This window comes from Heptranchias perlo, chromosome 41 (assembly GCF_035084215.1).
Source record: "Heptranchias perlo isolate sHepPer1 chromosome 41, sHepPer1.hap1, whole genome shotgun sequence".
Classification (NCBI taxonomy): domain Eukaryota; kingdom Metazoa; phylum Chordata; class Chondrichthyes; order Hexanchiformes; family Hexanchidae; genus Heptranchias; species Heptranchias perlo.
In genome coordinates, this window is record NC_090365.1 from 1319238 (window position 1) to 1336994 (window position 17757).

Here is a 17757-nt window from a genome sequence, read left to right on the forward strand (position 1 = left end):
GGGGAGTTTGCTCTGCATCTAACCCACACTGCACCTGAACAGGAGTATTTGATGGGACAGTGGAGAGTGCGAGAGAGAGCGGAAGTGAGAGATTGCGAAAGAGAGCATGAAAGCGAGTGAGAGAGCGAGAGAGCGAGAGACAGAGAGCGAGCGAGAGCGAGAGACAGAGCGAGAGAACGAGAGACAGAGAGTGAGCGAGAGCGAGAGACAGAGCGAGAGAGCGAGAGACAGAGAGCGAGCAAGTGCGAGAGACAGAGAGCGAGCGAGAGCGAGAGACAGAGCGAGAGAGCGAGCGAGACAGAGAGCGAGCTAGAGCGAGAGACAGAGCGAGAGACAGAGCGAGAGAGCGAGCGAGACAGAGCGAGAGAGTGAGCGAGACAGAGAGCGAGAGAAAGCGAGACAGAGAGCGAGAGACAGAGTGAGACAGCAAGAGCGAGAGAGCAAGAGTGAGTGAGCGAGCGAGAGTGAGAGAGAGACAGAGTGAGAGAGAGCGAGAGCGAGAGAAAGCCAGAGCGAGAGACAGAGAGCGAGAGATAGGGAGAGAGAGAGAGCGAGATCGAGAATGAGAGAGAGACAGAGCGAGAGCGAAAAAGTGAGAGTGAGAGAGAGCGCGAGAGGGAAAGAAAGAACAGAAAGAGAGAAAATCCAAGCAAAGTGGAGGAGAGAGAGAGAATAAAAAATACTAGTCTCATATAGGCAAAAGGGAGAGATAGCGAAGCAGAAAGAGAGAAATCCAGAGATAACAGAGACCAACACAGTCAGAAACAACAGAAGGGAAAGCGAGAGAAACAAATCCTCCACGTTAGCAGATTGTGTCAGCTCGGTCCAGCTGGTAGTAAACGTGTCTCTGAGTCAGAAGGTGTGGGATCAAGGTGAAAACTCTGAAGTCATGAAGAGGAATTTATGGGGGAAACGTGTAGGTTTCTATAAAAGATGTGATGATGCCCCTTGTCATTATCTTCGGTTTTAATTTCTATTTGCTGCCTGTCTTTTCTCCTTTCCTTTCCGCTATTTTCTCACACTGGGGTCTCTCCAGTGTCATTTCACCCTACATTACTTGCACATCCATTTACTGTCTCTCCATAACCTCACTGATTATTGTTTATAGCGTCAAGCAATTTGCTATTAAACAGGGCATTCAGTGCTCCCTCTCTGTGACTGGCAGATCTGTCGATCTCTCCCTCCCTCCTCCCTCTCTCTTGCTATGTTCCCAACCTTCCTAAAATGCCGGTTCACCTTTCAACCTTCAGTTCTGATGAAGCATCACAGATCCAAAACTCCTAACCAGTCCTCGTTCTCCGCAGACGCTGACTGAGCCTGTTTAGTGTATTTCCAGCATTGTCTCTTTATATTTCAGATTACCAGCATTATCATTTCTTTTTTTAAAACACAATATTATACATTCCTGCACTCAAACCTTAAACACAATTGGCCAGAGTAGTTAGTTGGCACGTAACGAGTCTCAAATCTGCCATGTTTTGATGTCAGGAGCTTCAGGTATTTGAGTGAATGTTTCCATTAACTGAGCAGAGATTAATATCCTATCTGTACCCTTGCATCCACTCCTTGGGGCTGAGTGTACTTTAGTTACATTTAGCTGTTAATTCCAGTTTGATGAATATCTCCCCCATCCCCCCATTACAAAACAAACTGTCACCTTCTACGCAGTGACCCCCACTATCTGAGCAATCCATCAGGCTCCATCTACCTAAAAATATCCTCTGCGCGTGGCTCACCGGAGGTATGCACTGCTTGGTGTGGAACATAGCCAAGCAGGCCTGGGGGGCCCGAACTTCAATCCGAGTTGGTTAACCGATCTCAGTCAGGGCACGACTGAGCTTCAATTAACTTCAGCACCACTGGGATAGGGATGGGGACACGCCCCTCGGAATTTCCCCTGGAAATATTCACACACTCCCAGGGACCCCCTGCAGAAACTGACAACACTCTGTGTTACAGAGGGTCCTGACGTCCTGCTACCACTTTGCTGCCTCCTTGAGCCAGTGAAATCATGAACCTTCTCACCGTTGTACATCGTGCCACTCTGCGATTAGCGGCCAATAAGATCATTTATATCACGAAGGAGAGTAAGACCCTTCACCTCCTTCTGTTACTGCCTTGAGACGGAATAACCTGGCACTTTAAAGCGTTCTGTAGACTGGGTGAGAACTAGTTAAGAACACATTCCATGTTGAATATTCAGTCTAATCATCATGGTATATTACAACAACAACTTGCATTTATACAGCACCTTTAACATAGTAAAACATCCCAAGCGCTTCACAGGAGTGATTGTCAAACAAAATTTGACACCGAGCCACATAAGGAGATATTAGGACAGGTGACCAAAAGCTTGGTCAAAGAGGGAGGTTTTAAGGAGGGTCTTAAAGGAGGAGAGAGAGGCGGAGAGGTTTAGGGAGGGAATTCCAGAGCTTAGGGCCCAGGCAGCTGAAGGCACGGCCGCCAACGGTGGAGCAATGGAAATCGGGGATGTGCAAGAGGCCAGAACTGGAAGAACGCAGAGATCTCGGAGGGTTGTAGGGCTGGAGGAGGTTACAGAGATAGGGAGGGGGGAGGCCATGGAGGGATTTGAAAACAAGGATTCGAATATTAAAATCGAGGCGTTGGTGTAATGGGAACAAATGTAGGTCAGCGAGCACAGGGGATGATGGAAGAACGGGACTTGGTGCGAGTTAGGATACGGGCAGCAGAGTTTTGGCTGAGCTCAAGTTTACAGAGGGTGGAAGATGGGAGACGGCCAGGAGAACATTGGAATAGTCAAGCCTGGAGGTAACAAAGGCATGGATGAGGGTTTCAGCAGCAGATGAGCTGAGGCAGGGGCAGAGATAAAGTAAATGTTAACAATTTCACACATAGAGTTGAATATCTTACTCTATTAATAGCCCCTTAACATCCTTTTTATCTTTGACCCTTCAGATTCTAACTAGACTTCTAGATGTTGCAGCTCAATCTGTTTAAGGAGTTGATGCTGTTGGGTTTTCAATGGATTGGCCATACTCATCAACTGATTACATAGAATTACACAGAATTTACAGCACAGAAACAAGCCATTCGGCCCTACTGGTCTATGCCGGTGTTTATGCTCCACACGCGTCTCCTCCCAACCTACTTTCAGCATATCCCTCTATTCCTTTCTTCCTCATGTACTTATCTAGCTTCCCCTTAAAGGCATCCATGCTATTCACCTCAACCACTCCATACGGTAACGAGTTCCACATTCTAACCATTCTCTGGGTAAAGAAGTTTCTTATATTTATGGTCACTAGTTTTGGACTCCCCAAGAAATGGAAACATCTTCTCTAGGTCTACCCTATCGAACCTTTTCTAATTTTAAAGACCTCTATCAGGTCACCCCTCAGACTTCTCCTTTCCAGAGAAAAGAGCCCCAGCCTGTTCAGCCTTTCCTGATAGTTATAACCTCTCAGTTCTAGTATCATTCTTGTAAATCTTTTTTGCACCTTCTCCAGTGCCTCTATATCCTTTTTATAATATGGAGACCAGAACTGTGCACGGTACTCACCAAGGTTCTATACAAGTTTAATATACTTCTCTGCTTTTCAATTCTATTCCTCTAGAAATGAGCGCCAGAGCTTTGTTTGCATTTTTTCTAGTCTTGTTAATGATTTGTGTACCCTGCATCCCTTTGCTGCTCTACCCCATTTAGACTCTTACTTTCCAAGCAGTATGTGGTCTCCTTGTTCCTCCTGCCAAAATGCCCCACCTCACACTTACCCATATTGAAATTCACTTGCTATTTACACGCCCATTCTGCAAGTTGGAAAAGAAAATCCATCCCACTCTCTCCCCCCCAACCACCCCCCCACCCCCGAAATCTTATTCAACTAGGTCACATGGTCATCATGAAGCCACACGAATCTTACCAAGGGACTGGTTGGTTCTTTACGAGTAGTCCTTGTAGGAAGTCCCACTCTACGCTAACACATTTCAGTTCATTGTTGTATTGAGTTGCCATCTTTAACATTCAGCCACCTTCCCAGAGTCACCTGGCTTTACAGCATCCCTACAGAGTTTCTGATTGGCTGGCTTCTTGAGATGACCTTGACCTCCTAAAAAGAGAGGCAAGAGAAGAAAATGAAGTTGGATTTGACACAATTAATTTTGTTTCTCGTGCTTATTGAATAGTCCTGTTTTTTAATTTACTATCTTCCAAAATGACCACTGAAGCAGTGGGCAAGATATCTTAGAATAGCTTTGGTATGGTGGGCCAAAATCCCAGGGTCATTGCTCCCACAGTTGGTCAGTTGGTAAGTAGACTGCCAATGTAGAACGGAGTCATACAAGGCAGGAAGGTCCCAGGTTCAATCTTTGGTCTGTGCTGAATTGACTGATCTCAGAATTTGGGGTGTTATGATTTCCCTCGGAGGGGGACTTTCTTCCAGGATCCTTTCTCTTGACCTTTGACTCCTACTGGAAAGTGCACGTCAATTGAGGTCAGGCTCATTTGTGATGCCCCACAGTCGAATTGCCTGTGGTCAATCACTGTCTGGGCTCATACAATCAATGGCCAGTTGGGCAAGTTACTGGAGTTAGTTACCCAACATCCTTGGACAAAAGCATTGGACAATCCTGGGACCTCCGGGCACTTGATGTGCCAGCCACACGCAAGCCAAGACTTGGCAGTTCTCGGGCTTGTTACAGGACACTCAATGGAAGTAGGACATGTTGCTAGAACTACCCATAAGTGTTCTGTTGTGACCAAACTCTTCTATTGGCCGAAGAAAAGCAGTGTTAGTTGTGGTTGTCACAGAAACGGCTGCAATCTAGTTGATGCTCTGACCCCTTCTGACGAGAGTGCATGGGTCAAGAAACTGCCTTAATAAAGAAACAAGTGAAGGGGGAATAACATCCTAACACCTCTTCCTACCGGAGGGGGGATTAAATGGTCAGTCTCGTTTCTGCAGTAGATACAGTGCTAGCTGAGGTCACCTGTCCAGTTTTGTGAGGAGGTTTTCTAAGAGGTAAATAGCAGAGCAAGAATCTGCTTTCCTAGAATATAAGGCCATTTTTACCCAACTTATTTCTGCTCCTCGTGACGTGGGTTGGGTAGTTATTGAAGTTCTCATTGGATTTTCAGCAGCAGCAAAACGAACATCAAAACTTGAGCCTTGATCCCACCCCCTGTCCCAGTCCTATCCTGCATGGTAGCTAGATAGAAAGAGAGAGAACTAAAGAGAAAAGGAGAGAAAGAGAAAAAGATAGAAGGAGAAAAAGAAAAAGATAGAAAGAGAAAAAGAAAGATGGAAAGAGAAAATAAGAAAAAGATAGAAAGAAAAAGCAAGAAAAAGAAAGATGGAAAGGAAGGAGGGAAGGAAAGAAAGAAAGGAAAGATAAAGATGTATGTAGCATCTGCCATGTTCTCCGAAGTACCTCACAGCCAATGGATTACTTATGAAGTGCATTCATTGTTACGTTGGCAGACATGGCAGCCAATTTGTACACAGCAAGATCCCACAAATAGCAATGAGCTGAATGACCAGTTAATCTGTTTTGGTGTTGTTGCTTGTGGGTGGAATGTTGGCCGGGACAATGGCAGGAGTCTCCTGCTTTCCTTCGAATAGTACCATGAGATCTTTTACATCCACCAGGTGACAATCCTAGTGAGGGCACGTGGAGAGGCTGGTGAAATAGCTGTTGAAGTCCAGGACACCACCATTATGTGCACCATACACACGCATAGCCTCAAATGCACACACAAGGGTGGGCTAACCTCATCAGCACTGACTTTAATTATTTTATCCGACCTGCGCTCCACATGATTCCCATCTGTGCACTGTTTCCTCCCCAGTCTACCCAAAACTGGGGAAACTTGTTACATTAACACCGTACCTCATGTCTTCAATGGGTATACGTAGGCTTGTTCAGAGGTATTGCTTAACAAATGATACCTTCTGTACTTCAGCATCAGGACTAAGCTGGTAACATTGCGAGCCCCACCTCACTGAATTAATTCTCCTTCAGGCACAATATCAGACAGCTCATCAATAATATCATGACTCTTGAAAATCCAATTACTCCAAACAGCTAATGATGCTTCTCCATCAGGCGGGCAAGACTCTCGACCCCAATACCCTCCCCAGCTGAAGGCACAGCAGTTTGTGCTCAGCACCGAGCAGCTCAGCACATCTCAGAGATTGCCCAGTGTCACTGCGCCACCAAAGGCTAGGGTTGCCAACCCTCCAGGATTGCCCTGGAGTCTCCAGGAATTAAAAACTAATCTCCAGGACACTGCTGCGAGCAACACCCAGGAGAACAATCATAGGGGGGCGTTAAACAAAATGGGTGTTTTTCATTTTCTTTGAACATTTTTGTTTATTAGTTGTAGAAATATTGGAGATGGGGAACAAAAGGTTGTTTGACTGGCAGTCGTGAATCATCCAATCGGGTAACGAAAAGTCTGTTCGCTTTCCAATTGGCCGTGGGAAGGCGGGGCACCGCGAGGATGGACGAGTCAGGCGACCAATGGCGGGAACATGGGGGCGGGGCGGTTGGAGGCAGGAAATCATGTGATGAAACCTCCAGGAATACGTCCAACCAGAGTTGGCAACCCTACCAAAGGCCTTTGAATAAACTGGGCCGTCTAACTCATCGGCTCTCGCGAACATGAGCAGCGTAGGCTGCGTTTGTGCAGCACATCGTCGAAAAGTTGTAAAGTATTTTTTAAAATTTGTTTTCTGGATGTGGTTTGTATGACTGAGTGGCTTGTGAGGCCACTTCAGAGGGCATGAAGAATCTAACCATATAGTGCGAGATTGGAGTACAGGACAGACCAGACCGGGATCCAGCCTATAGTATTGAATTCAATTTATCAACTTGCCATGTGGGATTTGAACTCACAACTTCAGGGTTGCTAGTCCAGTACCAGAACCACCTAAAGAAGAAAGAACAAACTTGCATTTATATAGCGCCTTTCATGACCTCAGGACACCCCAATGCGCTTTACAGCCAATAAAGTACTTTCTGAAGTGCAGTGACTTGTAATGTAGGAAACGCGGCAGCCAACTTGCGCACAGCAAGATCCCACAAACAGCAGAGATAATGACCAGATAATCTGTTTTAGTGATGTTGGTTGAGGGATAAATATCGGCCAGGACAACGGGGAGAACTTCCCTGCTCTTCTTTTAAACAGTGTAATTGGATCTTTTACGTCCACCTGAGAGGGCAGACGGGGCCTCGGTTTAACATCTCATCCAAGATGACGGCAACTCCGACATTGCAGCACTCCCTCAGCATTGAACACTGCTGCGCAATGGTTATTGTTCAGAGGCAAATGAGGCAGCCATTCTGTGCCAGTAACGGTCCATAAACAAACGATGAGACCAATGACCAGTTAATGTTTTCAGTTGGTCAGGGATGAGGCAGAATCCCTTCAAAAAGATACGAACATAGTGAACAGGAAAAGGCCAGTTAGTCCTCTAGCCTGTAGCCTAGCCTAGTCTATGTAACCCCCCCACACACACACACCCACACACACACTCCCCGCCCATCCGGAGTTACACAATCTCCCAAGAGGGGCAAGAAACCAGATAAAAACCGATCCAATTAGGGAAAAAAATCTGGAAAATTCATCTCTGACCCCTTTAGGCGATGAAAACAAGTCCAGGAGATCATCTTAACCTTGAATTATATTACAGGATGCCTACCTCATCTATGAGGTGATCTCCACCCTTCAAAGGAACAGGTCCAGCTCTTGCCTGAGGAAGGAGGAAGCCTCCGAAAGTTTGTGAATTTAAAATAAAATTGCTGGACTATAACTTGGTGTTGTAAAATTGTTTACAATTGAAGGAATTCGGCAAATCAGCGTTCCGCACACGAGCTGGCGGCCCGTTCCACTATTCTCAGGGAAAAAGAACCACCGCCTAACATCCAACCTAGTTCTGCCTTTACGGAACTTGTAAGCCTGGCTCCCAGTCCTCCCTAACCTATGCCGTTGCAATAATTGGTCCACATAAACACAATCTAGTCCCTTCACTATTTGATAAACCTCGCTCAAATTGCTTCCCTCAAGTCAGGGCTTCTCGAATAAAGCGAAAGGACTCACTCCAAATTTACCACAAGGATCCAGAGTCACTCTTGAGCCATGTAGGTCCAGAAACGAGAAAACAAACAAACAATGACTCACTGAATTCCAGGGTGGTGAGAATGTGGATCTCACAACGACATAGAGTGTTTGAGGCGAATAGCATAAATGCCTTTAAGGGGAAGCTTGATAAGTACATGAGGGAGAAAGGAATAGAAGGATATGCTGATAGGGTGAGATGAAGAAGGGAGGGAGGAGGCTCATGTGGAGCATAAACACCGACATAGACCTGTTGGGCCAAATAGCCTGTTTCCATGCTGTAAATTTTATGTAACTTTGACAGCTGTGAGGATGTGTGTGAGCTGGTTTCTACCCTACAGCTGTGGATTATCTTTTCTAATTGAATATTCTAACTTCTGACATATGAGACGAGCCAACCCTCTGGTATGTTCTGCTTCCTTGTACCTCCATCTACACTATGAAGAGCAGACCTTCTCTCACTACGGTACTCTGCCACTAACAATTACCAGCAACGGATGTACCGCTGCTGTTTTCGGACTGCTCGGTCGTTGCTGTGTCCTCCCTCTCCTCTAAATGTTCTGCTACTTCTCAGAACCACCTACTTGAATGCAAATCCACAATCTGACCTCTTACATAGGAACAGGAAGCCATTCAGCCCCTCGAGCCTGTTTCGCCATTCAATTAGATCTGTATTTTAACTCCATTTACCCGCCTTGGTTCCGTAACCGTTAATACCCTTTGCCATACAAAAATTTATCAATCTCGGGTTTTGAAATTTTCAATTGACCCCCGGCCTCAACAGCTTTTTGGGGGAGAGAGTTCCAGATTTCCACTCCCCTTTGTGTGAAGAAGTGCTTCCTGACATCACCCCTGAACGGCTGAACTCTAATTTTAAGGTTCTTGTTCTGGACTCCCCCCCACCAGAGGAAATAGTTCCTCTCGATCTACCCTATCAAATCCTTTATTCATCTTAAACACCTCCCTTAATCTTTTAGCCCATTCCTTAATACGCAAGGGAATACAAGCCTAGTCTATGCAACCCGTCCTCATAATTTAACCCTGGTATCATTCTCTTGGGCATTTTACCTTAACAATAGGGCATCCAGAGAGTTCAGCTCACACGGAGATCTCTGCCCTAAAAGCAGCCTCACCTCTAGCAGCAGGCTGCTGGTTCCTATCACACCCGTCGGAGGCTTTAAGGATCCACCGAAAGGCCAGGTCCTTGAAGTCTTTCGAGGCACGGAGCTCTCCTCGTCCACACTGGTGACATGCCATCGGTAGCAGATGGCACAATGTGCGCCCAGCTGTATATTATCAGGGTAAAAGGTGGTGTCAAGGAAGATGAGAGGTAGCGGAGTCCTTTAATAAAAAAAACCGCCTTCAAAGTGACAAGCCTCTGAAATCCAAACCTTCCTATGTTAATCTCAAAATAATTATAACGCCCACTCTCACCCACCCCTAATTGCTCAGTGGGTAGATACACCCACCCAGTGCAGAACAGAGCCACAAACAGCAAGAAGGTCCTAAATCTGGAATTAAAAAGCCGGTATCAGTAAAAAAAAACTTGCATTTATAGAGCGCCTTTCACAACCTCAGGACGTCACAAAGTGCTTTACAGCCAATTAAGTACTTTTGAAGTGCAGTCACTGTTGTAATGTAGGAAACACGGCAAGGTCCCATAAACAGCAACGTGATAAATATTGGCCCCAGGACACCGGGGAGAACTCCCCTGCTCTTCGAAATTGTAGCCATGAGATCTTTTACGTCCACCTGAGAGGGCAGACAGGGCCTCGTTTAACATCTCATCTGAAAGACGGCACCTCCGACAGTGCAGCACTCCCTCAGTACTGCACTGGGAGCGTCAGCCTAGATTTTAATGCTCAAGTCACTGGAGAGGGGCTTGAACCCATGACCTTCTGACTCAGAGACCAGAGTGCTGCCCACTGGGCCACAGTTGAAGCTATCAGATTGTCGTAAACACCACAGGTAGTTTCCATCATGAAAGTGGACACAGGAATTTATAACGAAATGTGCACAGATGCAAGACTTTTAATACATTAAAAGAATACAGAAACAGGAATAATGTATGAATAAGTCAAAAAATACAGAAATATGATGAGAGAGGGATAGAAATTTGATGATTTTGTGGACTCCTTATGGTCTTGGGAGTCCATTTGCAAACCTTTGGTTCAGAGTGTGCTGGGGACACCTGGTCACACAGAAAGGTGTAGCACGCCTTCAAAACAAAACCAAAAGGATTAATCGGACATGCACTTTTTGTTTTTCTCCATCTCTCTTTAGTTAAGACTACTCCCATATCTACAACAACAACAACTTGCATTTATATAGCGCCTTTAACGTAGTAAAATGTCCCAAGGTGCTTCACAGGAGCGATTATCAAACAAAATTTGACCACATAAGGAGATATTAGGACAGGTGACCAAAAGCTTGGTCAAAGGGGTAGGTTTTAAGGAGCGTCTTAAAGGAGGAGAGGGAGGCGGAGAGGTTCAGGGAGGGAGTTTCAGAGCTCAGGGCTCAGGCAGCCGAAGGCTCGGCCGCCAATGGTGGGACAATGAAAACCAGCGATGTGTAAGAGGCCAGAACTGGAGGAGCGCAGAGATCTCGGAGGGTTGTTGGGCTGGAGGAGGTTACAGAGATAGGGAGGGGCGAGGCCATGAAGGGATTTGAAAGCAAGGATGAGAGTTTTAAAATCGAGGCATTCCCGGACTGGGAGCCGATGTAGGTCAGTGAGCACAGGGGGTGATGGGTGAACGGGACTTGGTGCGAGTTGGGATACAGGCAGCAGAGTTTCTACTTCACAACAGGATAAACTCGGCAAGGCTGCTGGGACCAGCTCTCCTCCCCAGGAATCACCTGATTATACGTCACGCGGTCAAATTCTGGCAAGTGCTGAGAAATGTTACGCCTGGTTCTGGATTTGCTGCCGAGCGCAAAAAAAAAACAAAACAAGAAGAGGGGGGGAAAAAAAAAGAACAAAAAAGATTCTCTCCTGGCAAATGTTTTCTGCGTCCTTTTGAACTTTGCACTGGTCTCTGGGAGACAAAGGGAACCTTGTGATGAGGAAAGGCAACAATGGGACACTTTAGATGCGTGTTCTGTTAGCATTCCCGTGGTCAGAGAGTTCAAGTCCCAGTGGTAGCTGGCACTGGAGCCCGGGAGCAGGCATGCACTTCATTCTGGAAGTGGTACATTCCGACTGCTATCGCCAGCATCCTCTCAGCTACCGATCACTGTAGCGGCCTCGATCGTCCTCCCCTTCCCCTCTCCCTCCCCTCCAGTTTCTTCTCTCCTCTCCCGAAGGCTGACTCTCACTGGGTTACGGGTCACGTGCGAAGCTTAGCAGCGACAGTCAGTGGGTTATTCATAGAATCTTACAGCACGGAAGGAGGCAATTCAGCCCGCCGTACCTGTGCTGGCTCTTTGAAAGAGTTGTCCAATTTAGTCCCACACACCAGCTCTTTCTACATAACCCTGCAAATTAGTCCTCTGTGGAAAAGGCTGACTTTGTTCCCCCATTCCCCCCCCCCACTGCCCAAACATCCACTTGAAAGTACTTTCCAGCAGGGGTCTGAGGTCAGGAGAGGAAACCTTGGGCACTGAGGCCAGCTATAAAACACCCTATCAGCGCAGGCCGAGAGATCAAAGCCGGCCTGTGCAACCCAGTCCCACCCTGGGGAAGTGCCAGTAAAGAAAGAAAGACTTGTATTTATATCACGCCTTTCACGACCTCAGGACGTCCCAAAGCGCTTTACAGCCAATTAAGTCCTTTTAAAGTGTAGTCATTGTTGTAATGTAGGAAAGTATTGGCTGAGCCATCAAGTTCACCTCCAACTAAGACACTGCCATAAGATAAGACTTCAATTAAATTAAAAGTTTAATCTTCCAGACCTCAACATAAGCACGCCATTTTTTTTTGGGGGGGTGGGGGGAAGGCATGGAGGGGACTGGCTTTTTGGTGCAGGAGGCTGCACTGTACCAGCTGCAGCTTACTCTAAGTTACGCCTCTTTGCGTGCGAGGAGGAAAGGCAGTAGTGAGACCGGGAGGAATAAACTATTCCAGAGAAGCGGAGAAGATTTCCTTGCTGCTACCCCGATCGCTCCTGTGTGACAGATGTTGTGTGGAGCTGGTGATAATGCTCCATTTATAAAACTACAGGGAAACTGGCCTCCTCCCAAACAGCAATAATGTAGGTACACAGTCGGCTCAGAAAACACACAGCAGGAGAGGAGATCTCGACTGTATGCTTCATCCTACTGAACAAATTCGCTCTCAGTTGTCATTAAAGCGCCTATTGACTGTGCTAGGTATGGATTTTTAGACTCCGTTGGATAAAGGCAGGTATTGTGCCACCTTTGTGAGTGTGCAACTGTCGTGCGAAATGTACACAGTGCACTGGAAGTTTGTTTCGGGAAGCGAATGCCAAACAAGCCCTGTTGCCCTGCTGGCTCAGTGGGTGAATGAGCCACGTTACGTGCTACTGACTTGACAGGCGACCGGTAGACAAAGCGGCCACCGGACATTGCAAGAACCGGACTGCTTCCTATAGGGGAAGGGAACTGGCCGCCCCCATTCTGATCTGGCCTACACGTGACTCCAGTCCTATAGGACGAGGCTACCTCAACGCCCTCTGAAGCGGCCCAGAAAGACACACAGCTGTATAAGAAAAAAAAATCAATCATCCAAGGATTACCCACCGTCTCAGGGCAACCAGCGATGTGCAATAAGTGTGGCCTTGCCAGCGATGCCCACATACTGACAGCAGATGGTAAAAAGGAAGGTCACAGCTTTGGCTCTTTGGTCTATGTGGAATTAGTTGGTCGCACCACAGGTAGGGTGAGGGAGTCAACAATTGGTCTCAGTTTTCCAACCCTCCATGGCCTCGCCCCTTCCCTATCTCTGTAACCTCCTCCAGCCCTATAACCCTCCGAGATCTCTGCGCTCCTCCAATTCTGGTCTCTTGCGCATCGCCGATTTCCATCACTCCACCATTGGCGGCCGTGCCTTCAGCTGCCTGGGCCCTAAGCTCTGGAATTCACTCCCTAAACCTCTCCGCCTCTCTCTCCTCCTTTAAGATGCTCCTTAAAACCTCCCTCTTTGACCAAGCTTTTGGTCACCTGTCCTAATATCTCCTTATGTGGCTCGGTGTCAGTTCTTGTCTGATAATCGCTCCCGTGAAGAGCCTTGGGACGTTTTACAAAGTTAAAAACACCGTATAAATGCAAGTTGATTTTGTTGTCAGTATCCTTTGAGCCGGGGAGGGAAGGAGGAGTGGGGGGGATCGGCAGGCAGACATCCCGATCCTAATTGCTGTTCGGTGACCCCTGTTAGAAAGGACATGTATGAGGACAAGATGGGGCTCAGCTATTGGCACAACAGGCCGCTGACACTCAATGTCTTGAAGGACAGGTACCTGTGCAAGGTACGAGAGGGCTCCCTGTGCCCATGGAACTGCACCACGAGACGGGCATCTGTACCTACAGGAGAGAAACCTGGGCAAAACAATGTAAAACTCAACTGTGTTTTTTTGGTGAACTTTGTGCTCAAGCTGAGGGATATCTAGAAAATGGGGCCACAATACACTTAGACGTAGAATAACAGTCCCTCTACTCTGCCTCGATAATACTTCACAGCCATACTCTCAGCAAAGCAGTCCAATTGCATAAATGTGTTATTTTCACTTCCTAGACCAAACCATCCAGTTTGAGATTGCCAATGAGTGCTGAATTGGGACAGTTTCCATAAAACCACAACCACAAAACAACGCACACAGGAGGCCATCCCGTCAATCGTCTATGGACCAGCTCTTTGCCAGCGCAATCCAAACAAATCAAACTGCCTCGATCTCTCCCCATAGTCCTGTGTCTTCCTCTACTTCCCTTAAGAGATGCAATGGTCAAAATGCTCCAGTCTCCAACAACTCTCGGCCTAAGAAATTTCCTTTAAGTCATTCAGCAACCATTTTAAGTTGGTGATATCTCACTGCTGACTCCCCAACCTGAGGAAATTGCCTTTCGATATCCACCCTGTCAAAACCCTTCATTCTTTTAATAAACTCTATTAAATCTTCTTTTAGCTTTCTCTCCTCCATTGGAAATTCTTTTTTGTTCTCGGGATGTGGGCAACACTGGCAAGGCAGTATATATCCCGAGGCATTTAAGAGCGTGGGAGTCAGATGTCGGCCCAGACTGGGTAGGGCCAGCCTTTCCCTGATGGACATTAGTTGGGTTTTTTACGACAATCCGGCAGCTTTTCATGGTCATTTTTCTGGTCCACAGATTACCAGAATTATTGGATTCAATTTCACACCTTGCTATGATTTGAACTCAAGCAACTTCTGGGCTGCTAGTCCAGTACCATAACCACAGGCCACCATACCCTTCACCCTAACACTCTCAGTATCTTAAGTTATGCTGCCCAACCCCCCCCCCCCCCCACACTTCACATGAACTGTTCTATTGGATGATGTCATGTGAATAGTGAAGCATGAGCAAGATTCTCTGATGACATAATCAGTAGAGTAGTCCAAGGAAGGTGGGGGGGGGGGGGCGGGGGAGCAACATAAGTTGACAAATTAGAAGGCGTTGGGTGCTACAGTGAGTGACATACAGACTGAATCCAGCCTAGGACAAAGGTCACTCTGCTGGTTGAAAGGGCCCTACATGAAATGAGTTCAGCCAGTCTCAACCCAATTAAAAAAAACAGACTTGCATTTTTATAGAGCCTTTCAGGACCTTAGGACGTCCCTAAATGCTTCACAGCCAATGAAGTACTTTTGAATTGAGTCACTGTTGTAATTGTGGAAACGCGGCAGCAATGAGATAATGAGCAGATAATCTGTTTTTTTTTTAGTGATGTTGGTTGAGGGATAAATATTGACCAGGGCACCGGGGAGAACTCCCCTGCTCTTCTTCGAAATAGTGCTATGGGATCTTTTACATCCACCTGAGAGGGCAGACGGGGCCTCAGTTAAACATCTCGTCTGAAAGACGGCACCTCCGACAGTGCAGCACTCCCTCAGTACTGGAACTGGGAGTGTCGGCCTAGATTATGTGCTCGAGTCTATGGAGTGGGACTTGGACCCACTGAGTCACGGCTGACACCTAATTCAGGTCCTAATGAGCCTCAGTCCACAGCACAGAACCATTTCTAACTTGCCAGCCTTACTCAAAGAGACCACGCGGATGGCTGGTGTGGGAAATGGGAATGCCACACTGGTTGAGTGAGGTGTGGGCTTCGGTGGTGTGGGTTAAAGTCTCTCGTGGCTCGCATTCCCTTTTTTTAGTTGAAAAAGGGCAAAATGTCTTTTGTGTTCTTTGATTCCTGAACTAGGGCCACACATTTTCAAAACATATGATTACTGAGAACGCAATGTCATTAGTGGTAATGGACCTAAGCCAATCATGATACACCTGCAATAATGATCCTTTAATGTTTCTCATGCAGCTAATGAGCCATTAAAACAACATAAACATTAGAAAGTTTGTTAATCTACTTGAGGAGGGCCCAACTGTAGTAGAAAATAGCTGAGCATCAGCAGCCACTTGATCAACAACCCTGATGATCTTGGCCAGGCTCCATCTGGAGACTGCGTTCAGTTTTGGCCACCGGACCTCAGAAAGGATATATTGACCTTGGAAGGGGAACAGTGCAGATTCACTAGGATGATACCAGAGCTTAAAAAAAGAACTTTCATCACTCCAGGACGTCCCAAAATGCTTTGCAGCCAATGGAATACATTTTGAAGTGTAGTCACTGTTGTAATGTAGGGAGTCACTGTTGTAATGTAGGGAGTCACTGTTGTAATGTAGGGAGTCACTGTTGTAATGTAGGGAGTCACTGCTGTAATGTAGGGAGTCACTGTTGTAATGTAGGGAGTCACTGTTGTAATGTAGGGAGTCACTGCTGTAATGTAGGGAGTCACTGTTGTAATGTAGGGAGTCACTGTTGTAATGTAGGGAGTCACTGCTGTAATGTAGGGAGTCACTGTTGTAATGTAGGGAGTCACTGTTGTAATGTAGGGAGTCACTGCTGTAATGTAGGGAGTCATTGTTGTAATGTAGGGAGTCACTGTTGTAATGTAGGGAGTCACTGTTGTAATGTAGGGAGTCACTGCTGTAATGTAGGGAGTCACTGTTGTAATGTAGGGAGTCACTGCTGTAATGTAGGGAGTCACTGTTGTAATGTAGGGAGTCACTGCTGTAATGTAAGAAACACGGCAGTCAATTTGCGCACAGCAAGATCCCACAATGAGATAAATGACCAGATCATCTGTTTTTTTTTTAATGATGTTGGTTGAGGGATAAATATAGGGAAACGCAGCATTCAATTTACGCACAGCAAGGTCCCATAGCAGCAAAGAGATAAATGACCAGATAATCTGTTTTTAGTGATGTTGGTTGAGGGATGAATATTGGCCAAGGCACCGGGGAGAACTCCCCTGCTCTTCTTTGAAATAATGGCCGTGGGATCTTTTACATCCACCTGAGAGGGCAGACAGGGCCTCGGTTTAACATCTCATCCAAAAGACGGCACCTCCAACAGTGCAGCACTCCCCCAGTACTGCACTGGGAGTGTCAGCCTGGATTATGTGCTCAAGGCTCTGGAGTGGGACTTGATCCCACAACCTTAAGACGCAGAGGCGAGAGTGAGACCAACTGAGCCAAGGCTGATAACTTGGGTAGAGTGTGGGTGCCAGACATGCAGTGACGTTACAGTGTCTCTATTAAAAGATTATACTTCACCAGAGCAGGTTCGATTTCCTCTCTATGCTGAGTTGGAGGTGGCAGATTCGGACTAACAATTGGTATCGGCTCCCCTGGGCTAGGGAAAGGAGAATCAGTCAGGGATCCCGACCTTGATCACTATCCCGTGTCTCGTGTGAGCGCGGATTGTGGGGTGAGGACAGATCTGACCTCAGCAATGAAGGCCTCCATGGTTGAACAGCCCACTAGCACGATGAACGTCCAGTTGGGTGAATTATCGAAGGGCAGTTGATACCCACGGGAGGGGGAGATGGCTGGGGGTGGGGGGAGGGGGGTAGAAAAAGAAACTGGATCTGGAAAAACTTCAGCACACTCACAAGAGATAGGACAAGAGTTGGACAGGGCTGGCAGCCTGCAACAAACTCCCTGAGCACGGTCAAGAGCCGTAAAGGTCGATAACATTAATTATTCTGTACCTAGCTTGCCAACAGCTATCCATCATTATTTTCAATCACATCCTTTCCTGTAACCCAAAGATTGTGATCAATTCTGCAGTCAGCTTGCAGCTCGGTCTGTTTACTGCAATATTTTCAGGCTTTGTATTGTCTCGGTTTTTTTTCTCTCCTGCGCTCCTGAGGGTGCCAATGGGTACGGGTATGGGTACCATGGGCGCCAGCTGCCACCTAGAACCTCACTCAAGGCACGACCCATCGCCATGGGTGAACTTAAAGAAAGAACTTGCATTTTTACAGCGCCTTTCATGGCCTCAGGAGTTCCCAAAGCGCTTTACAGCCAATGAAGTACTTTTGAAGTGTAGTCACTGTTGTAATGTAGTTATAACTTAGGCAGTAAATGTCGGCAGGCTAGTTGTCTGTTGGGAGCCAAACCCAATGCTCTCTTCGTCCAATGACTGTACAACTGCACGTTCCAGCAGGGAGTCACTCGGTAGTGAT

At 46.8% G+C, this 17757-nt stretch overlaps 1 protein-coding gene across 1 annotated transcript in view; it reads right to left on the minus strand.

Moving 5' to 3' along the window:
- The window catches only part of npas1 (neuronal PAS domain protein 1), a 247928-nt gene that overhangs the window by 166833 nt on the left and 63338 nt on the right, over window positions 1-17757 (minus strand). Inside the window, exon 2 of the mRNA XM_067974834.1 lies at window positions 3903-4088. Within this exon, the coding sequence (XP_067830935.1) occupies window positions 3903-4003 (101 nt within the window). The 5' untranslated portion in view covers window positions 4004-4088. The remainder of the gene's footprint in view (window positions 1-3902; window positions 4089-17757) is intronic.